The 23,085-nt window shown below is 36.4% G+C and overlaps 1 protein-coding gene across 3 annotated transcripts in view; it reads left to right on the top strand.

Annotated features, from left to right (window-relative positions):
• Positions 1-22,846, top strand: part of DCLRE1C (DNA cross-link repair 1C) — a 30,678-nt gene extending 7,832 nt beyond the window's left edge. For 2 of the 3 annotated variants that reach the window (XM_079106917.1, XM_079106919.1), the window contains 11 exons: positions 3,072-3,131; positions 5,454-5,509; positions 6,034-6,135; positions 6,785-6,857; positions 7,040-7,180; positions 10,303-10,404; positions 12,758-12,894; positions 13,395-13,449; positions 14,759-14,847; positions 16,218-16,312; positions 21,868-22,846. In XM_079106917.1, coding sequence (XP_078963043.1) covers positions 3,072-3,131; positions 5,454-5,509; positions 6,034-6,135; positions 6,785-6,857; positions 7,040-7,180; positions 10,303-10,404; positions 12,758-12,894; positions 13,395-13,449; positions 14,759-14,847; positions 16,218-16,312; positions 21,868-22,787 — 1,830 coding nt within the window. In that variant the 3' untranslated portion in view covers positions 22,788-22,846. The remainder of the gene's footprint in view (positions 1-3,071; positions 3,132-5,453; positions 5,510-6,033; positions 6,136-6,784; positions 6,858-7,039; positions 7,181-10,302; positions 10,405-12,757; positions 12,895-13,394; positions 13,450-14,758; positions 14,848-16,217; positions 16,313-21,867) is intronic. The other variant, XM_079106918.1, reaches the window with a different exon arrangement.
• Positions 22,847-23,085: the final 239 nt, after the last annotated feature.

The following is a 23,085-nucleotide window of genomic DNA, read 5'->3' on the forward strand; positions in this document are numbered from 1 at the left end:
ATAAGAGTCTCCACCTGCATAAATAATTGCAGACCCTATCTCACCTTGTGCAGGATCAGAGGAGGAAGACAACTATGAGTGAATAGAATTTGGGATTATTATGTGGCTAGGCCTTAATGCATTGTGGGAGCTGGCAGAAAAATCGGCACAAGTGTCAGGAGGAGTCAGTTTCACATCTGACTGATGATAGCTTTCAAGGCCTGCTTCTTTCCCCTTTGTCCCACATTTGAGTGAGCTGGTGGGGAGTGGGAAGCCTAACCATGCCTTGGCACCAATGTGAAGTTCAAACAAGGCAAGTTTAGACCTACCCTTTTACCACAATAAAAACCTACTTTCAGGGGCTGGGTTTTTTAGCTCTGTCTTAGAGTGCTTGCCTTGTGTGTATGAGGCCCTGGCCCAGCACTGTGAAGGGGCAGGAGAGAACAAAAAAACTATCCTTAGTAGAGTATATATAGTCTACAACAATTCATGATAGATTTCAAAATAATTAGAAGAATCTGAAGGCTCCCAACACAGAAATGATTGTTTGGGAGGATAAAAATGCTAATAATCCTAATTTGATCAGTAAATTATATACATATATTTAATTATTGTAGTGTACCCCATAAATATATACAAACATTATGTGTTGATAAAACAATGCAAAAAACCTACTCTATCTTAAGCCACACAGCCCCTTCCATCTCAGCCTGGGTGCTGTGCTGCTCTTCCCAGAAGGTCTGGTGATGCAAGGAGCACATTTTTCTCATACCCTCTTAGCGTGTGTGATGTCATTAGTCTGAACACTGATCTGTCTGTTTGGAGGGAGGTCCTCCTCCCTTCTGCAGAGCAGCTTCAACAGAGGGTTTGCCTCTTATAGCCCAGCAGTTGTTATGGGTCTGTCCTTCCAGTGATCAGGAAAGGAGAGCAGAGATAAGCTGAAAGACTTATCTCTAGAGACAAACTAGAGACTGGGAGGGTAAACAGGTCCACAACTGTCACTTCTTCCAACCTTGATAGTGCTGGTCACCCACTTTGGCATTATATGTGAGTTGCATACACATTTGGCCCAGCACTTGGGAAATGCAGGCAGGTCCCAGTAGAAGTTGGTGTGGTTGAGTCCTGCCCTTCACCCATGAATTGAGCCAGATCAGTAGTGGGCAGGAGCTGTTAAAATTTCTGTTGCCCTTCAGAGTGTTAAAAAAAGATTGTGGTTCACTTCCATCTCTCTGTTTTTTTTTTTTTTGTGTGTGTGTGTGTGTGGTCAACCCTAATATGGAGTGATTTCTAGAAAATAGTTCCACCTTAGATAGGCTGGTGTAGTACAAAGTTTCACAATCTAAGGAGAAACAGGCAATCAACAGTTGCTACTATAGGACTTAATATACCCTTCTCAGATACTTAAAGACAGGCTAAAAATAAATGAAGATATAAAAACATTGAATGACATAATAAATGTGAACTAATTAAAAATGTAGAATAATAAGAAGACATAGCTTTCAACCCAACATGGAAAATAGTATTTTGGGGACATCCATGGAACTTTTTAGAAATTTGACCATGCACTGTGTCACAAAAGAAGTCTTTAGGTTTCTTGGTGACCTCTGTTTTCTGACTATAATGCAACAATTTGAGGAATTAGGAAAAAGGGGACAACTAAAATCATTCCACACATATGAAAACCAAATGCATATAGTAAATTATCTTAGGTTGAAGATGAAATTATAAAAACAATGTAATATGTAGAATGGATGGACAGTGAAAACATGACATGTCAAAATGTGTGGAACACAGCTCAATTTGTACTTAAAGGGAAGCTGACAGCATGAATCAGGTTTCTTAGAACACAAAGCCTAAAATAAACAAGTCTTCAACTAAGTAAAATGGAAAAGGAACAACTAATGAAATGTGAAAAAAAGAAACAAAGATAAATGCAAAAGTTCATCATGTAGAGACTACCTACAACAGAAAATAAAAAGGGGAGATTAGTAATATTGAAAGTTGGTTCTGGAGAGGAATAGAGAAATTTTTTTGCCAAGATTGATTTTTTTCAGAAGATGCAAATGAAAACACAATGATAAAAAAGGAAAATGATTACTACAAACAGCATTTTTTTCTTTGAAAATTAATATGCTAGTAGTATATTTGATAATTTAGACAGAATACTATTTGGGAAAGCAGGAAAATAACCAAGTTGAGGCAAGAAAAGTGACAAACTAGAGTAAACCAAACTTAATTATCAAAGAATTCTTCAAAAAAGTCCAAACCCAGATGGTTTTATGGGTGCTTTTTACCAAATGTTCCAAGAACAAACAATCCCATGTTAGATGAGTTACTGTAAGAAATAATAAAAGATAGATTGCTTAGCCTTATTAGCAAAATAATACGGGGGTAAAAACATGCATATATGAACACATGTGAAAATCGTAATTAAGATAGGTTAACCCTAACCATATTAAATGGTGCATCATGAATAAGATGTTTTATTCCAAAAATGGAAAGAGATTTTAACTTCTGCACCTTAGTCACTTTAAGTTTTATGACACTGATTGAATAAAAAGATGATGAATTACATTTTTCATTCACCACCTTCTTAATCAGTGCCTCTTATGTGCTAGCCACTATTCTAGTGAAATGGGTGAGTACCCTGGGGAGCACTGTGCAGTTAGCTAGCAGTGAACGAGGTATACATATTATGGGGTCGTGGGCTGGTCCAGATCATTCTGTGTCACAGAACCTACACACAAAGAACACATGACCATATTTTTAAGACTCTAAATTGGATGGGATGGAGGAGGAAAAATGAATTCAATGGAATTAGAATTGCCATGGTGAAGGATATGTCTATACACACACACACACACACACACACATTTATAAGGCATTTAATACATATTTTAAAACCCACCTTAATAAGGGTTTCATTTTTATCATTTTTTCAAATGTTTGAAATGTTTATTGTAGTGCAACTAGAAATTGTTACTATAGTCTGGAACTTTTTCACATAGTTCCCTTTCAGTATTTGAGATGACAAAAGCATGTAAAACCATGGAAAACTGATATATGCATGTTTTTTTATTTTATTTTAATAGATATCAATTGAAATTGAAACTCCTACCCAGATACCGTTAGTTGATGAAGCATCAGGAGAGGTAACTAAATATTAAATATTGTGGGGTTTTTAAAGTGATAAAATGATTGTCCTTGCTTTTGATTGTTCATTTAGTCATAAATCAAATTTATTAATTAGTTTTTAGAGAAAACCAAACCCTCTGTGGTTGTCTTGTGTATCTGTAGACTGGGTATCTTAAACACCAGGGATTTATCTTTCATAGTTCTGAAGGTTCAAGGGGATTTGGTGTCTGGTGAGGGTCTGCCTTTTGGTACAACTGAAAGGGTAAAAACTCCCCTTTAAAGAGCACTATCCACATTCATGGGCACTCCACCTTCAAGAATTAATCACCTCCTAAAAGCCTCCTAATAAAATCACTTTACTGGGCTAGACTTTCAACCTACAGATTTTGTGGGGACACATATATTCAGTCCATGATAGTGACATATTTATTTCTCACATTGAAAAGATTAGATATTTTTGTTGAAATTACTTCTTTTTAGTATTGCATGCTAATGATGGGAACACCAGTTGTTGATGATAATTCTATATGATACCTTGTTATGTTTATTGTTTATTATAATTTTCAGGATCTAAAATGGTAATTAATACTTTTGAAGCAAACTTATGTGTGTTGCACATTTTTTCCAGAATCATTTTCTGCATTCTTAAAAAGATATCACTGCCCAAGTGGACCAAATTTTTCTTTCATCCTTAAATTTAGAACTAGTACTTTGAGAATGTATTGTTTTAATAGCAAATACAACTATGGGCCTCCTTTAAAAAAAAAAAAAAAAAGGCAAAACAAAACAAGACCCTTAAATTACCCATAGGGCTAAGAGAAATTTTTCTATTTTATGGCAACTCTAGTTAATATTTTTGTAGTCTGGTCGTAACATGCCAATTTGACATCTTATACTGAGGATGTCTTGTGGGAATATGATCAGGACAGAGCTGACTTTTTCACATGTATTTTCTGAGGAGAAGATCAGATGGTTGAAGTCTGCCATCCTGGGTCCAGTTAGCCAAATACTTGTGGAGGGAATATAATTGGTTTATGGCCTTGTCACATGCAGGTGTATTGGTGAAAGGCTTTCTCAAAACTGGCAGCAAATAGCAGTCAGTCTCTTGGTAAGCAGATTCTTGTTGTCCTGCCCTGATCCTTTGTTCCTGTTATGCCGTGTGGCTTTTGTACATTGATTATCCAGCCACAACCAATGGGAGATGACGTTTGCCTTCAGGATGAAGAATGTTAGACTTAATGAAAGGAGTCACCATTACTGAGCAGGAAGCTGGTGAGAACAGAGCTCTGCCTCTGCTTACTTATGGTCGAAGAGTTAGCCATGCTCAGCAGGCTCTGTCCTAATGGGATAGTGTGATGTGCAATGTAGTAAATTGGTTCCAGGCTACATCCATTTTTTTAAATAGTTTTATTGAGATATCTGTTTGCCACGTAGTTCATTCAAAGTATACAACTCAGTGGCTTTTAGTACACTCACAGCTGTGTATCATCATCATAGTCAACTGTAGAATATTTTTATCACCCAAAAGAAAAACACTATACCCATTGCAGTCACTCCTCATTGCCTCCTGACCCTCCCCAGCTGCTGGTAACCAGTTTATCCATGGACTTGCCTGTTCTGGAAATTTCGTATTAATAGAATCACATAGCACATGGTCCTTTGTGTCTGGCTTCTTCCCTGAACATAATGTTTTTTTCTTTTTTTGGTTCTGGTAAAGGAATGTTTTACCTTTGAGCTACATCCCCAGCCATTTTGCTCTTTTAATTTTTTTTTTGTTTTGAGACAGGGTCTCACTAATTTGCTTAGAGCCTCACTAAGTTGCTGAGGCTGGCTTCGAACTTGTGATTCTCATGCTTCCAGCCTCCTGAATTGCTGGAATTACAGGTGTGCACCATTTCCAGTTCTGAACATAATCTTTCCAAGGGGATCCACATATATGAACATGGCATTATGTTGTACATGTAGCATATTCATTCCTTTATAGATAAATAATATTCCATTGTATGGAAAGACCATATTTTGTTTATCCATTGGTCAGTTGATAGACATTTGAACTGTTTCTACTTTTTTGGCTAGTGTGAATAATTATGCTGTGACTATGCATGTACAATTTTTTGTGTGGACATAAGTTTTCAGTTCTCTTGAGAATATAACTAGAAGTGGAATTGCTGAGTCCTGTGGTAACTCTTACATATAACTGTTGAGCAATTGAGGATTCTATTTGTTTCCAGGATTTGGAAAGGGGAGAAAGGCATATTCTTGAGAAATGCTTGCTTTATTTAGTTAGGTCCCAAAGATAACTTCTGTTGTTTTTTTTTTCTTTCTTCATTTTCTTTTAGAAGGAAGAGATTGTTGTGACTCTTTTGCCTGCTGGTCACTGCCCAGGATCAGTTATGTAAGGGACTCATCTATTTGCCATTTTATTGTATGTAATATATATGAAAATACATTGTTAGAGTAAAAAATACTATATGAAGGGAAATTTAATTATTTTTCTGGCAGTGTCTTTGTTTCCAAATTGAACTTAGGAGATTGAGGTTAAGATCGGATTTGAAACATGACTTTCTTATAATGGAGGTCTTCAGTAATTGTTTCTCCAGTGACTTTACATTGTCTTATCACATGGATTTTTCCCTCCATGAACAGGAATGATCTTGATATAAACTTTAGAGTGCTAACATATTACAGGCTGCACATATTATGAGCACAGTAGTATCTCCATTCTATTATTTCCTTCTTCCCCAGGGAAGAGATAGTAGTTAAGTGCCAGGTGTGAACTTGGAGCTATTGAAATTCTATTAACACTGTATCATAAAGGATATATTTGACAGGAAACATCTTTTATAGATTTACTGTGTATTTGCTTTATTAAGACTTGGTCTGAAAATTAGAAGTCACTGAGATACATTTCCTTTTCAGGTTTTTATTTCAGGGCAGTAACGGAACTGTCTTGTACACAGGAGACTTCAGACTAGCAAAAGGAGAAGCTGCCAGAATGGAACTTCTGCACTCTGGGGGAAGGTAGGTATGGGTCTTATATGCAATTCTTGAATTATACAAGGTAAGCCTGCATAGTTTAAAAAGCATGCTTGCTCTCTTCCCACCAAACACAAGTCTTTGTTTCTATTAGAAATCAGACTTGATTATAATAATTATAATCGTAGAGCAAATTAGCCAGGTACAGTGGCACACACCTGTAATCCCAGTAACTCAGGAGGCTGAGGCAGGAGGATAGTGAGTTCAAAGCCAGCCTCAACAATTTGGCAAGGCCCTAAGTACCTTATGAGACCCTGTCTCTAAATAAAATATACAAAGAAGGCCTGGGGATGTGACTCAGTGGTTAAGCACCCCTTGGTTCAGTCTCTAGTCATTCCCCTATCCCCACCCCCACCGCCACACACACAAAAAAAGTAGAGCAAATTTTCTTCCTTGGAATGGGGTAATGGAATGTTCTGTATGTTTATTGGGGTGGTAGTCTTATGAGCTTGCCAAAATTCACTGGATCCTTCACACAAACTATTATTTTATTGTGTAGAAATCATTTCCCAACAAATTGATTAACAAAAAAGTTCCAAATGGAATGGAACACCCGGTAAAATAAAATGTAAATTGTTCCCATGATTTATGTCACATTAGACGGTGAACACCATTTTTTTTTTTCTGTTTTCAGAGTAAAAGACATCCAAAGTATATATCTAGATACTACTTTCTGCGATCCAAGATTTTATCAGATTCCAAGTCGCGTAAGTCTGCCTGGAGAAGTGGGGCAATGACCTGGGCATGGCCACGTATCTGGTTGAAAGTATGTAAGATGACAGGAGGCCATCATTGTCCCCCATGGCTCAGATACCTACGAATGTGGGGATGAAAGGGGTAAGTGAGAGGCTCTTTTGAGTATTAAATGTCCTTTACAAATTCTGTCTAGGAGGAGTGTTTAAGTGGAATTTTAGGGCTGGTTCGAAGCTGGATCACTCGGAGCCCGTACCATGTTGTGTGGCTGAACTGCAAAGCAGCTTATGGCTATGAATATTTATTCACCAATCTTAGTGAAGAGTTGGGAGTCCAGGTATTGTGTCACTCTCTTCTCCTGCTCCCTTTCACCCACCCATTCACCTTTCCTTCCTCTCCCCACCCCCAGGTAAATGAAAACAGCTATGGTAGAAGCAGCTTATCAAGACATGGCTACAGCAAGGGTTGGTGGCTCCTCTGAAGTCACATATCATCTTTGTTAATTCACATCCTCATGGGAGGAAATTGGCAGGGACCTGAATGGTGTAGAAGGGTCTTAAGTAAAATACCCCATAGAGGAAGTATTATTCCCAAACTATAGGTCATGAAATAAATTGTGATTGAAATTTGTATTGGAAATAAATTTGGACTAGGAGATATCTGAGTGTATTGCTTGCAGCCAAAGCAGTGCTCATTTTGTGAAGATTTACTTAGGACCCCAGATACAAACACATATGCATATGTTTGTATATGTGTGCTGAGTTGCTACGGAAATATATTTTCTTTTGTGGGTCATGGCCAACAATGCATGAAGAACATTGTCCTGGAGAATTGGTTCCTGAGCCTAGTTAATGGATCAATGTCAGATTGAGAGGGAATTTTCACCTGTCCCTTCCAGATAGTTCTTTCCAGCTGCTCAGTGCTAAGCTCTCAGGCCCAAAGCAGTAGAGCCCAGAATGTGTGTGAATGACTGTCAAGCAAGGAGCCCGTTACCTGAAGAGTATTTCTTGAGCTCTTGTCTCAAGAGAAAATAGATTTTTGATGATGACTGAACAAAATGATATACTGGGACTAGTTGGACATTTAAATTGTTTGATTTTGTAACTTTTAATATAGATTCCCTCAACTAACAAACTTGTGACAAGAATTATAAATTATATATAATGTACTCTAGCGAAGTTAAAATGATCTAGTTTTTTTGCATTTGAAATTTCAAAAACTATTTCTTTTGTACTTAGGATTGAACCCACTAGCACTTAGCCACTAAGCCACATCCCCAGCCTTTTTTATATTTTATTTTGAGAGAGGTCTTGCTATGTTGCTGAGGCTGGCTTTGAACTTGAATCTTCCTGCCTTAGTCTCCCTAACTGCTGTGCCACTGTGCCTGGCTAAATTTCTCCTTTACTTCTCAGGTGAAGATCTTTATTTCCCAAGTCCTTTCCTTGGTTTTATCTGTCCTCAAGTCACTCTGTCCAAATATATCTGTATAAAGTTGCCAGTTCTCTACCTTGAGAAGGATGCGTTTTTGTTCTGAGATTTTCCTTCCTGTTTTTGATGTTAAAATGGTCTTTTAAATTAATTACAGTGGTAAAAGATTGTGATCTCAAAAAAATAACAGAATGAATCAAAAACTATTACCCTAGGTAAATGTATGATTACACAAATGGTATGCCTCTATTTCATGTACAGAGAAACAAGATGTATCCCATTTGTTTACAATAAAAATGAATTTTAAAAAATAAAAAAAAAGAATTTGGAAATTTTAAAAAACAAGGGCAACTTCAAAAGTGTCTTTGTTATACTTTGTATCTTAAGAATTAGAAGTAAATAAAAAAGCTAAAAGTAAATTTTAAAAAAATTTTAAAAAAAGATTGTGTTCTCTCCCTCTTACACACAAAAACACACAACGTGCTTTTTTTTTCCCTCATGCATTATCTTGGCAAAATATTTACCCCTTTAGGTAGTAACTACTTGTCAGTCTCAAATTTGCTATGTAATTTTAGCGGCATGTGGAATAGTAGAAGCTACTGCTTTAGAACCCTTGCTGGAAGAAACCAGGAGGGCGGGGTTCAGGGAGAAGCATTGGTGGTGACCCAAGAGTTTCCCCTGAGTGAGACCTTTTAAGTCTGTTCATTCCTTTGTGGGGATGGGGACAATTTTAGGTCAGGAATTTGAAAAGGAAAAATGGTGAGGTTTTCAACTAAGGGACTTCAGTAATAATCTATGGCTGCTTTTCCTATCTTCATTTTTGTGAAGGTGAGTTTCTATACCAGTCTTTTCATCTCAGAAATTATCTCTATTCACCCCTCTTCCTTAGCCCAGAAAATCTAATTCATTGTTACTTCTTATGAGTCATTAGTGAACAGGTAGTAAGCAGAATGGGTTGTAGGATTAAAAAGCAGTTACATTTATGTTATTTTTATATCTGTCTTGGTATCAATTAGCACATCAATTTGACATTATTTTTTGACATTTTTTTTCTTTTTGTGGCACTGGGAATTGAACCCAGGGGTGCTCTACCATTGAGCTATATCCCTAGCCCTAGTGAGACAGGGTCTCAAAACTTGGGATCCTCCTGCCTCAGCCTCCTGAGTGTCTGGAATTAAAAGTGTATGCCACTGTGCCCAGCTTCAGTTTGACATTATTCTAATATATTTGTTAATCAGACATCCAAATGAGATGCTTCTTTTTTGCCATGTCATAATCCTACTATCAATTTAAATGCTTGCCATTTTCTCTGAAATACCCAGAAGAAAAGCGTTAAGTAAACTTGGCACCTTGATTTAACAGTTCAACATGTGTTAGCCTTAAAATGCTTAAGGTGACCAAGGTCTGGATATTTGTTTTTCTGCATATGCTCTCCCTCTTGACCCAGAGAATTGATATGTGGTAGGGAGCTCTGGCCGTTTCCTTGTCCCACTTTATTCATCTACCACTGCCCCTTTGTGGCATCTTCTATGTGTCTTTAAGAGGAGATTCTAGATTATCTCTGTCAGCTATGTTCATACATATATACCCAGGATTTAGAATAAACCTTGACTGTATAGTAGATGCATAATAAATATGAATTGCATGACTCTTGAAGAAGTGAAGGACCGTATTAGCAAGATTAAATGAAATCCATGAGCCGAGTCCTTTGTTCATTGACATCATGGCAGAATATTAACAAGCACTGAAATAGCAAAAAGCCAGGTGTCAAAAAAGCAGAGAAGGAGCTGAAGAAATAGCTCCTTTTGCAGAGCATTCGCCTAGCATGCGGAAGGACCGCGGTTCGAATCCCAGGCCGCTCAAATGAGAAGAAGAAAAAAAAAAAAAAAAAAAACCTGCAGAAAAAAGCAGAGAATATATATCTAGATATAATTAACTAGATATTTTCCCCTCAATATTTGTTCCCCTTGAACAATTTATTCTTCAGAAATACATTTCAAATAATTCGCTTATGCCTGTTATTGTCCATAGATTCATGTGGACAAGCTGGACATGTTTAGAAACATGCCTGACATTCTTCATCATCTCACAACAGACCGTGGCACTCAGATCCACGCGTGTCGGCATCCGAAGGTATCTGTGTAAATGACCATTTTCATGTTGTTTTCAGGATGCATCAAAGCCAGAATTTTAGCTCAAAAAGGAACCTTAAAGATTTCATGTGAGACTTGTTACTTTGTAAACATAAAAACTGAGGCTACGATCCTAAGTTGTTAGCTCAAGGTTATGCAGTCATACATAACTGTATTTCTTTTACGTATACTTCATAATTAGTAATAGATGTAGATCTTTATGGTTTTTAAATAAAATCTATTCCTGTACATTTGAGAATGTAAATTTATTTCTAATGAAATGGGTAATATGCTATAGCTTATAATTTAAGCAAATATATTCATGGTCTACTACTATTTAATTTTTGAGACTCATGACATACACGTTTAAAAACTTTAGTTTTCTTTGACTCATTTGAGATAAATATCTAGATATAACTTCCTTCAGACTTTGAAGAAGTGACGTGTTGATGGCCCAATTTCCAATGAATGATTCCAATGCCTTTGTAACTCACCTATAATTTTTTTTCCCTGAACTAGTAATTGAACCTAGGGCCTTTCTACCACTGAACTGCATCCGCAGCCCTTTTTATTTTTATTTTGAGACAGAGTCTTGCTAAGTTGTTCAGGCTGGCCTCAAATTTGCCATCCTTCTGCCTCAGCCTCCTGAGTAGCTGAGATTACAGGAGTGCACCACCATGCCCAGCTTTGATGTTTTTAATGTTACTGTAGAGCTTTTCAGTTATTGAACACCAGGGATAAGGCTTACATTTTGAATTTGCCTTTAACATTTTCATTTTAATTATTAAGACTAATTACCTTCAAATGCAGTGATATGAGTGATCATAATTTCCTTCTAAATTTTTAATAATCTTATCATTCAAATGCTGAATGATTTTTTTTTAGTAGGCAGTGCATTTATTTGTTTAGATTACCATGTGGTGATAGTTGGTCCCATATACTTAAGCCAAAACCTTAAGTATAATTGCTTGGCCCTCACAATAAAGCATAAATTTAAATTAAAAGGTAATTCTTATTGATAATATGGAATGTTCTTTTGGGAGCCACTGTAAGAGTTATAGGTAATAAATTACATTTGATGGTTTATAGGCTACATATTATAACTTGCATTCATGAATATATTTAATCATTTTTGGTGTGTGTGTGTGTGTGTGTGTATATGTATACATACAAACATGTGCACACATCCAGTGAATTTGTGGATGGATAAAAACATAGGTAAAAAATATAAAAATTAATGTAGATAAAAATCTTAACTGTTTTGTCCTTTGTTTCTGTTGGACTTGTAGTCTTTTGTCCCATGACCCATAAATCTTTTAATTAGCAAATTTCTTTTTGCTCTGATTTTTCTCACATTTCACAAAGTAGCTTACTTTGTAATTGCTATTGCTATCATTTCCCACAAAGCTGACTTGCCTTGAGACACTGTCTCTAGTGTCTTAAGATATTCCTTAGGTCACATAGTTTTTACAAAAACTAATAAGTAGATCCAGAGCTTCAAGAGTCCTCTTGCAGTCTCATCTAGATCCTCACAAGAAATAGTAATTTCTGTGAACAAATATGAGTGGGATGGAGTGAATCCAAACATAATGTCTTTGGAACAATCATTCCATTATTTTTAAAGCTTGTAAAAGCACCTTTGTTCCATTTTTTCCTCCAATTTTCTTTAAAAATTTTTAAAAATTGTTAAATTAGAAGTCTAGTACAAAGCATACTGTATTTCCTTCATCAGGACTCATAATGTTGTTGACATGATGCCACACATTCTGTCTCCCTCTCTCTATGTGTAACCACTCATAGCCCAAAACATTGCAGAATAAGTTGCAGATTTCATGTTATTGCACCCCAAATCATTCAGCATGGATCTCTTAAGAACAAAAACATTCTACTATGTAACCACAATATGATCCTCCCACTCAGGAAATCTAATGTTGATACAATACTGTTGGCTAGTTTATAGTACATATTCCAGTTTCCTAATTGTCCCAATAGTATCTTTATAACTTATGAGGATGGGAGCAGGGGCATTGCATTCAGTCAGCTTGAAGAGTCTTTTGATATAGATCATGTCTCAAGCCTTTGGTTCTCTTTTCTCATATTGATGCTTTTGAAGATTCCAGGTCTGTTTTGCCTTTGGTTCTCTTTTCTCATATTGATGCTTTTGAAGATTCCAGGTCTTCTGTTTTGCAGAAGGTTTCTCAATTTGGAATTATCTGATTGTTTACTCATATTTACATTTTTTGTTCATGTCTAAAAACTTATTTACTTTTGTTTTTGAGATCTTTCCTGCAGTTTTGTTGAAAATATATAACTGTATCTATATCTATCTATATATATATATATTTATTTTTTAGGCAGAGGAGTATTTTCAGTGGAATAAATTACCCTGTGGAATTACTTTCAAAAATGGAATTCCACTCCACACAATCAGCATTAAGCCTTCCACCATGTGGTTTGGAGAAAGAACTAGAAAAACAAATGTAATAGTGAGGTAAGAAAGTCATGCCATTCATCTTCTGAAAGAAACTTTGAGATAAAATATTTTATTGAATTTAGTTTAAAAACAGTCTAGTCTAAGCCCAAGAAGAGGATTTACTCTAATGGTGGGAATTTCTTTCTTTAAACATTGTATAAACTGAAGAGATACTACTTCCAAACTTATTATGATACATTGGCCATATATCTAAAATGCTGTTGTAGTGAGGAGAGATGATTGGAGCATGCAGCAATCTGAGTGATTGGGTATGAGTTGGACATTGGTGTGGAAAATAGAAACCCCTTGGCACAGTAGAAGAGTTTCCATAATGATATCATCATATTTCCTTGACTTTGGCTGTTTAGAATGTCTACAGATTTTTCAGTTCTGGAAAAAGTCTACTCCTAATAAAAAATTCCTGATTGTTGTGTGATTTCATACTGGAATAACCTAAAGGTCAGGACTTTTAGTTGTACTAAATGACCTTTTTAACTTTTGCTTTCATTTTCCTTTAGGACTGGAGAGAGTTCATATAGAGCTTGCTTTTCTTTCCACTCCTCCTATAGTGAGGTAAGAGGATCCTGCAAACTCATAACCTACTGTTGGCAATACTTGAGTCTTCATCATCAATAACAGTACCCTTGACTTTCAGAGGCATCTCTTTCTGTTTAAGTCTCATTGCATTTCATTTTTTTTTCTAGTAACAGTTGATTCTCATTATTCATGAACTCCTTATTTCCGAGTTCATTTGCTCACCACTATTTATCTGTAACCTCAATATCAATACTTCAGGAGTCAGTTGCAGATGTGGACAGTGGTGAGAAATTTGAGTCACTTCATATGCACTTTTCACGCGGTAGGTGAACAATGTGGCACTCTGTTTTCTTGGTTTAGCTCTCATACTATAAACAGATGTCCTTTTTGTAGTCTATAGAATGCCACTTCTTTCATATTTTTGTGCTTTTTCTTGGTGATTTTGCAATTTAAAATGGCATTCAAGTGTAGTGCTGAATGAAGTACTGTCTAGATTCCTGAGCAAATGAAGGCTGTGATGTACCTTATGGTGAAAACATGCATGATGGTGCATGCCTGTAATCCCAGCGGCTGGGGAGGGTGAGGCAGGAGGATTGCAAATTCAAAGTCAGCCTCAGCAACTTAGCAAAGCCCTAAGCAACTTAGTGAGACCCTGTCTCAAAATAAAAAGGGCTAGAAGGGCTAGGGTTGTGGTGAAGCAGCCTGAGTTCAATCCCTACTTAAAAAAAAAAAAAAATACACATCAGATTTTTAGGATTGAGTTTCAGTGCTATTTGCTGTGAGTTCAATGTTAAGGAATCATCAGTGTTAAACAAGGTGTCTTTAAACAAATACATATAAAACAAGAGTATATGTTGATTGGTTGACAAAGATATCAACAGGGCTTTCAGGAATCTATGTACCATTTTCCTTCCTAGAAGCAGTGGCTTGGTATCCTCTAATTCAGTGTTTGTGTTGACTTTATAGAATGTAATTCCCTGCAAATACTGAGAATTGGTTGTATTAGTGTATTTTGTTTAGACAGATTGTCAACTTGTACAAGAAAGGGTATTCCTCTGTAAGGAGTCTCAGAAATAGTGAAACATTTCTGGGTATAGGTTCGATCTTACTATATTTCTATCCTTATATAATGCCTGAGGAATAGACCTCCCCACCTTTCTTAAGGTAGCCTTTTATTTTAATATAGAGTTAATGGCAACTCCCGAGCTCTCATCTCTTGATATGATGCTTTATTTGGAAAGTCAGATGCTAATTTTCACTCTGTGCCCTTGTCATTCCATTTGCAAAAACTCTTTTGTGTTGTCATCATAGAGATAGTTGATCCATTTTATTTTCCTTCTTCTAGATTAAAGATTTCTTAAGCTACATTTGTCCTGTGAATGCATATCCAAATGTCATCCCACTGGGCACAACTGTGGATAAAGTTAGAGAAATGTGAGTAGTTACTATTTATGACATTCATGTTACTCCTGTTGCCTTGGTTATTAGGTCATTTGTATGTGCCTACTGAGAGCAATTTCAATAGACTTGTGAATTGGAAGCCAGATTATTATTATTTTAGAAATGGAGCTGGGGATATAGCTCAGTTGGTATAGTGCTTGCCTGGTAAGCACAAAGCCCTGGGTTCAAATCCCCAGCACCACCAAAAAAAAAAGAAGAAAAGGAGAACTCTGGGGTAGACTATTCTTTAAAAAGTTTGATAGTGTTGAGCATGGTGATACACCTCTGTAATCCCTGTAACTCGGGAGGCTGAGGCAGGAGGATCACAAGTTCGAGGCTAGCCCTAGCAATTTAGCAAGGCCCTAACCAACTTAGACCCTGTCTCAAAATAAAAAGGGCTGTGGATGTGGCTCTGTGGTTGTGTCCCTGTGCCACACAAGGACTCTATGGTACCAAAAAAAAAAAAAAAAAAAAAAAAAGTTTGACAGTTCAGGGTACAGACAAGATGTTAAGAGGCTTGATATTAAAAAAGCCAAGATGTAAAATGCCTTATGTAATTAATCTTGAATACATTTAAGAATCAGTTGGAGTGCTTGGTAATTTCCTCTTCTCGCATCTTGCATTTCTATCAGGCAGTTCTGTTGCAGGCAGGTAGGGGGAGAACCTCCTCACTTTCAAAGTTACCAAAGGAGAGTAGTTAAAATGACTGTAAGAAGTAGTAACAGAGCCAAGGGTCTGGAGCGATGGAACAGAATGTGTGAAGAGGAGTGAGAATGTCAAGTGGGTGTGGCTAAACATAAATTTCAGTTTGGGAGCTTCACGGCTCTCTCCAAATGGTATGTTATATGTAATCCTCAAGGCTTCTGGCAATCCTCAAGGAAGCAGTTAGCAATGCTGCCCTCTATGAAGGGTAGGACACTTTCTCATTTTATTTATCTTCACTTTCAGTCTGTGGCTCCAGAATGAAGAGATAAATATATGAGATTTGCAAGATTATTGCAAGATATAAATAAATCCCATTAAACAGGGAAGGGGAAGCAGCTAGCTATCCTGTATTCCCTGAATGCTGGAAGGAGGCATTGTATTACTTAATAGTGTTTTAGGACAGGGACCTACTTTTCTGCATTACAAGAGTGAAGATCTAAGTTTTGTTTCCCTTAATCTTAACAGGTAGGTATTTCTGGGTTGTATTTAAGAACTTGTGTTTACCAGTTTATTATATTAAAGTGATTTTTTAATAAACTCTTTCAGTTAAAAAAAGTTGTAAGATTTCCCCTATAGTCATGTTTGTGGTCTTTATAAATAATACTTATTTTCCAGCAGCTTTTCCAAAAGGAATAGTTAAATATTCTGATTTATTTCAGCTTAAAGCCTTTATGCAGGTCTTCCCAAAGTATTCAGCCAAAGTATAAACCACTTGGAAAACTGAAGAGAGCTAGAACAATCCAAGTAGACTCAGGTAAGAATAATGGTCCTGGGATCAGTAGTGTGGGTTTCCTGCAAAGATGCTTTTCAGGGTGTTCTGGTCTGGGAGTGACATGGGCTCCACTGTACTACAGATAGGTCACATGGTCTCAGGAAGAGCTTTGCTTTCCTGTCTTCAGGAAGTCAGGAGTCTGATGTCCTTCCCAGGTTATGAAATAAGTGGTGAAAACTTGTTGAATATTGCAAGGTGTTCTCAGCTGAGAACATGCCCTGTGACTGGTAGAGACCCCAAGGAGAGGCTGTGTTGTTACCTCTGAACATTTCCTTCAAAATACAAAGACTGAAAATAAGACACTGTTGAAATTTCTCATCAGGCTGATCAGTGGTGGAGAAAATCGATGGCTTTTCTCTATATTACCTTCTTTCATCACTACTTTCATTTTTTAGAGGTAAGTTCTGAAGTAGAAATCAGAACTTTAGATTCCGAGTGAAGCTTTCCTGGTTTACAGCAGCCATATTGCATGATTAGGATTCTGGAATTTTATTCCTTTGGTGGAGAGTCAGTTACTATACCATATAGTGAATATATGCTAACACTTCTTTTTGAACATCTATTATATGGCTGCTATTTTACATATATAGCAACTAAACCACTAAAGTTATAAGCAGTACCATCCCTGCTTGTAAGGAATCTGGAGCTTAGAAGATTAAAAAATCCCCCCTCAGTGGTACAGTGCTTGCCCAGCAAGTACAAGGCCCTAAGTTCTGTCCTCAGCCCTAAGGAGAAAAGAAAATCCACCAAGGTCTGGCAGGAAGTAAGTGAAAGGGTTGGGATTTGAACCTAGGTCTGTCTCTCCCATCTCTGCTTCTACATTTCTGCTCATTTGGAATCTAATGCAGAAACAGAGATGCCAGTTCTAGGACTGAGACTGTAATCCTATTATTGGTTTCTGAAAAAGCACATTTGTTTTGGTTTCAATAATGAAAAGGTCGTAGAAAAGAGTTGAATTAGTTTCAAATGGTAAGTCATGTCATCTTCTAATTCTTATATACAAACTTAGTTTTTTAAAAAAAATGGCTTCACTGAGGTATAACTGATATACCATAAATCACACATGCGTAAGGTATACAATTTGATAAATTCTTATATATGCATACTTTAATATCTACGGTTATAATTAAGATATAAAAATTTCCATCAGCCCCAAGTTTACTTATGGTACTTGTGATTCCTTTTTCCCCACGCCAAGGCAAGTGCTTTCTGTCATTTTATTTTAGTATACCTCCTTATTTCACTCTGTACATTTGACATTCGTTCATATTGTCACATGTATTAGTAGTTTATTATTTTCCACTGCATGGCTACACTATAATTTTTGATCCATTCACTTGTTGATACACATTTGGGTTGTCTCCTGTGTTTGGTTATTACAAAGTAAGCTGCTATGAACATTTGTGTACAAACTTTTGTATAGACATAGGCTTTCATACCTAGGAGTGGATCATATGGTAGCTCTATCTTTAAGAAACTGCCAACTTGTTTTCCTAAGTGGTTCGATCATTTTGCATTCTTACCAGAAGTGTCTGAGTTCCAGTTGCTTTACACTGTTGCTGATACTTCACTTGGTTAGATTATTATTATTTTTTTTTTTTTTGGTACTAGGGATTGAACCCAGGGGTACTTTACCATTAAGCCACATCCCCAGACCTTTTTACTTTTGAGACAGTTGCTGAGGCTGGCCTTGAACTTGCAATCCTCTATCCTTAACTTCTTGAGTCACTGGGATTCAGGTATGCACCACTGCCCAGCTAGACTTAATTTTACATACCCTAAGAAGTATCTAGTGATATCTCTTTACAGTTTTAACTTGCATTTCTCTAATGACTTGAAAGGTGAAACATCTTTTAATGTGTGTTAGCCACCCAAGTATCTTCTCACTGGTGAAATGTCGAATTAGGGTTCTCCAGAGACAGAACCAACAGGATGAGGGGATTTAGTAGGGGAATTGGCTCATGCGATTATGGAAGCCAGCAAAGCTAAGTGACCTTGGAATGTCAACAGCATGGCTCAGTCCAAGTTTGCAGGCCTTAGAACCAGGGAAGTTATATAACTCAATTTGGAGATGGAAGATCTGAGAACTCGCCAGGTGGCAAGAACTCACGTTTGGTGGGGGAACTGGGCTTTAAGTCCTAGAAATGAAAAGCCAGAAGCCTGGAGTTCTGCTGTCCAACGGAGGAAGAGTATTCCAGCTTCAGGAGATAGACACTTGCCTTTTCTGTTATGGTCTCTGCAGGTCTCCAGTTAGTTGGGTGGTGCCTCCACATTGGCATTGAGGGCACATCTTCCTCACCTTATGTACTCACTAATCTCTTCTGTGTCACAACCAAAATGCTGCTTTACCAAGTTTCTAGGTATTTCTTAATGTAGTCCAGGTGACATAAAATTAACTATCACGTGTCTATTTATTTACCTATTTTTAAATTTTTATTTTTAAAAATCAGATGTATGCTTTGCAACATTTTCTCCCATTTTCATCTTTGCAGTCTTTTAAAGAGAAGGTTAAATTTATCAATTTTTAGGTTTTTTTGTAAAATAAGTCTTTACCTGAGGTCACAAAATTTTCTTGTTTTCTTCTAGTTGTCAATTTTAGGTTTTACATTTAGATATGTAATTCTGTTCTGGATAATTTTTTTATATGGTACAAATACAGATCTAAGGTAATTTCCTGTTTTTGGAACTTTTGTATATGAATAGCCAAATGTTCTTGAACCATTTCTTCTCCACTAAAATGCCTTTGCACTTGTTGAAAATCAGTTTATCATATATGCTTGGGTCTATTTCTGGACTTTGTTAGAGCCATGATCTCTATCTTGACACCAAAACCATCTATCTTAAAGTCAGGTAATGCCAAGTTTCCCAACTTTGTTCTTTTTCTGTTATTTTGCCTAGTCCAAGTCCTTTTCATTTTCATATGATTTTATAATCATCTTGCCAATATGTATAAAAATATTCTTGCCTGAGATTTTGATGGGAACTGTTAGATCTGTTTATCGATTGGGAATAATTGACATCTAAATATTGAATTTTCAGATTAATGAATACAGCATTTACTTGCCATCTGTAATTTATCTTAGCAATGTTTTATATGGTTCCAACTTTACAATCATGCAAAATGCACTGCATTTTAAATTTGATCTTTTCCTAATCTGGCAAGTTCCACATTCTCTTATGATCCTGGGCAATGAGTTGCAGCTCCCATTCACTTGGTTAACACCCACTATACTACAGTGTACTCCATTGCTGTTTCACAGGTGTTTTTATTTTTCTTGGGTATACACTTAGAATTTGAGTCATATGGTATCTTTATTTTGCTTGAGCTGCTGTAACAAAAAACCAGATTGGGTGGTTTAAACAAGAGATTTATTTCTCACAGTACTGAAGGCTGGCAAGGTACATTTCATTCTGAGGCCCCTGCTCTTGGCTTTCATTAGCCATCCTCTTTTGTGCCCACAAGGTACAAGTACTTCAGAACTAGAGAGTTCTTCTTAGGACACTAATCCTGCCAGATCAGGGCCCTATCCTCATGACTCCATTTAATCTTAATTACTCCTTAGAGGTTCCATCTGAAGATTAACTGGTACACTGGAAGCTGAAATTCTTTTTAAAAAAGCACATACCTTTTCTGCATTTACTCAATCCATACTTGTTTTCTATGATTATCTTTTCTATCTGGCCACTGGTTCATATTTAATGCTTGCTTCTATTATATTTATTCCTAGATTTTCTCTTATTTGTATGGGTAAATTATTTTGATTAGTATTTTAATGTACTTCCCCCTTTCCCCTCATACATGTGTATATACCTATTTTTCACTTCACACATTTTACTGGAAAATTTTACTCTTCAAAAAGAATGGTTGCATACTTTCCATTATAATCTTTGAGTTACATGAATATTGTCAGTTTGTTTTATAATTGTGATAACTATTGGGTTAAATTATCAAATTGCTTTCTAGTATGATTATCAATTTTTTACAAACATTTATGGCATCTGTCCTTTTTTTCCTTTGAGTTTAGGTGTTTTTATTATCAGTATTCATAAATTCTAAGAATTTTCAATAATTGAATAGTGATATTTTCTGTTATGCCTATTTTCATAGTTTAAAATTTCATATAGTTACAGAATAGTACACAGTGTTAAACTTTTAAGAGTATATAAACTTTGCTTTTTAGATGCACACGGGTAAGGTGGCATGAAAATGTGACAAAGGATTATACAGTTGTAACATGATACTGGTATAGATGCTGATCTAGGACAGAGTTGTCCAACTTTGATTTCATAAAAAGATGACTCATGGCAGAAGTAAAATATATAGCCCATGACTTTAAAGATAAAGCTATATTCTGGAGACTAGCATGATTCTAAATGTAGTAGCTAGATGTTTTAGTCACCTTAAGTCCTTTAGGAATGAAGGCTAAAATCAATCATAAATCCTAAATGAAACAATGGACATTAAGAATTAGCTTCAGGCTGGGCATGGTGGCATATGCCTGTAATCCCAGCAATTTGGGAGGCTGAAGCAGGAGGATCCAAAGTTCAAGGCCAGACTGAGCAATTGAGTAAGACCCTTTCCCAAAATTAAGGGGAAAAAAAAAAAAAGGGTTTGGTATTGGCATGCCTTTTCTCTGGATATTTTCTCCTTATTGGTAAAAGGGGAGCTGGATGATGGTCTCATGGTTCATTAAACTAGTATTTAGCTTCATCTTTATTACTGGGAAAGCAATTAAGAAATTAAAACTAGAATATTATAAGTTAACACCATAATTAGTAGAATAAGTTGCTGCATTTAATTTCCTGCCTTGATGCCTTCAGAAAGTGGGAAAATACTTGTTTCCCTCTCTGTGCCTTTAATTTATGGACATTTTATTCATTTATGAGAATTTAATTTGCCAAGTAAGAACGACTGCCTAATCTTAAATAGCCAATCTGATACTGTTTTGTTACTATATGCTGATTTGGCATGCTGAAAAATCAGTAAAATGTTGACTTAGTTCTTGACACTTAATTGGGCTTATCTGCTATTTTGGTTAAAGTTGATACCCCCAGTATCTGTTATGGTGTTGTGCGCAAACTATAAATAGTGGGGGGGAACCAATGTTTTATTAAAGTAGCCAACCCACTGAGCACCTACCATTTGCAAAGCACACAGGGTTTGTAAACCTGGCTGATGAGCAGAACCAGCTGCAAAAGTTTATTTGGTCTAGACTTCTCAGACAATCTCTGGAATGAACCTAGAAAGTTTTTTTTTAAGTTCTCCCTATTATCCTAATGACCAGTCAGATTTAAGAGCCTCTTGACCTATATTCTCAACTCATAGTATGGCATTATAAAATTCCAAAAAGAATGATAGATTGTTCAGGATATCCCAATAAGAGGCCTTTTAATTTATCTTTGAAAAACAGTAGCCTTCCCATATTTTGCTGTTCCAAGAATTAAAACCACTGGTAAATGCTACAGATTAAATTTTCATTGAAAGCAGAAATTGACTCTTTACCTCATTCCTTATAATTTTTTAAATTGTTCTACAGAAGAGGAGGATGAACTCTTTGATGACCCTCTGCCAGTACCATTAAGGCACAAGGTTCCATACCAGCTAACTCTTCACCCTGAGGTATTTTCAATGACTGCAATATCACAAAACCAGCCTGAAGAACTCAGAAAAAGCACAGGATGTTTCAAAACAGAGAATATACAAAACTCTCTTTTGACCAATTTTATAGATTGTGAAGAATCTAACAGTGAAAGTGAAGAAGAATCAGAAATCCCATCTTCAGTGCAAGAAGATGTGGGCCCTGTAACACTTCCCCAGCAAAAGGCTGATGTGGATGTACCACAGTGGGAAGTATTCTTTAAAAGAAAAGATGACATCACAGATGAGGGTTTGGAAAACTTGCCTTCCTCCACAGAGACAAGAGGATCTCAGTCACCCAAGCTTTTCAGCGACTCTGATGGAGAATCAACCCACATCTCCTCCCAGAATTCTTCTCAGTCAACACACATAACGGAACAAGGAAGTCAAGGATGGGATAGCCAATCTGATACTGTTTTGTTATCTTCCCAAGAGAAAAACATTGGGGATATTACCACTTTGAACAAAGGTGCCTACAGATCAAAAGACAAAGAAAATATTCCTACCTCTCAGATGGAACAAAATGTACTTTGCCCAAAGGATACTTACTCTGATTTAAAAAGCAGAGATCCGGAAGTAACTACAACTCCTAATGTTGGAGAACCAACTCCTCTGAGTGGTGGGAAACATATACCTGAGAAAAACAGGTCACTAAATCTTAGCACACAGGCAGATTCACAGAGCTCCTCTGATTTTGAAATTCCCTCAACTCCAGAAGCGGAGCTACCTAAACGAGAGCATTTACACTATTTATATGAGAAAATGGCAACAGGTGAGAGTATAGTAGTTGAAAGAAAATGTTCACTCTTGGATATTTAAAACATCAAACCAATAGATTAATTTAAATGGAATACTTAATCTCCAAATAACCTAAAAGGGAAACAAAGGAACAAAGCACATGAGATGGTAGAACTAAATGTAAACAGTCTAAACACATCAATGAAAAGACATCTGGGGAAACAAACATAACCCAACTACACGCCGTCTATAAGAAACTTAGTTCAAATGATGTTAAAAGGATGGAAAAAAGATACACCATGTAAATAAAATTCTAAAAGCTGGAGTAACTATATAACTATATAAATATCACTTTCTAAATAAAAGGTTCCAGTTTCCA

The sequence above is a fragment of the Sciurus vulgaris genome, assembly GCF_902686455.1.
Source record: "Sciurus vulgaris genome assembly, chromosome: 12".
Classification (NCBI taxonomy): domain Eukaryota; kingdom Metazoa; phylum Chordata; class Mammalia; order Rodentia; family Sciuridae; genus Sciurus; species Sciurus vulgaris.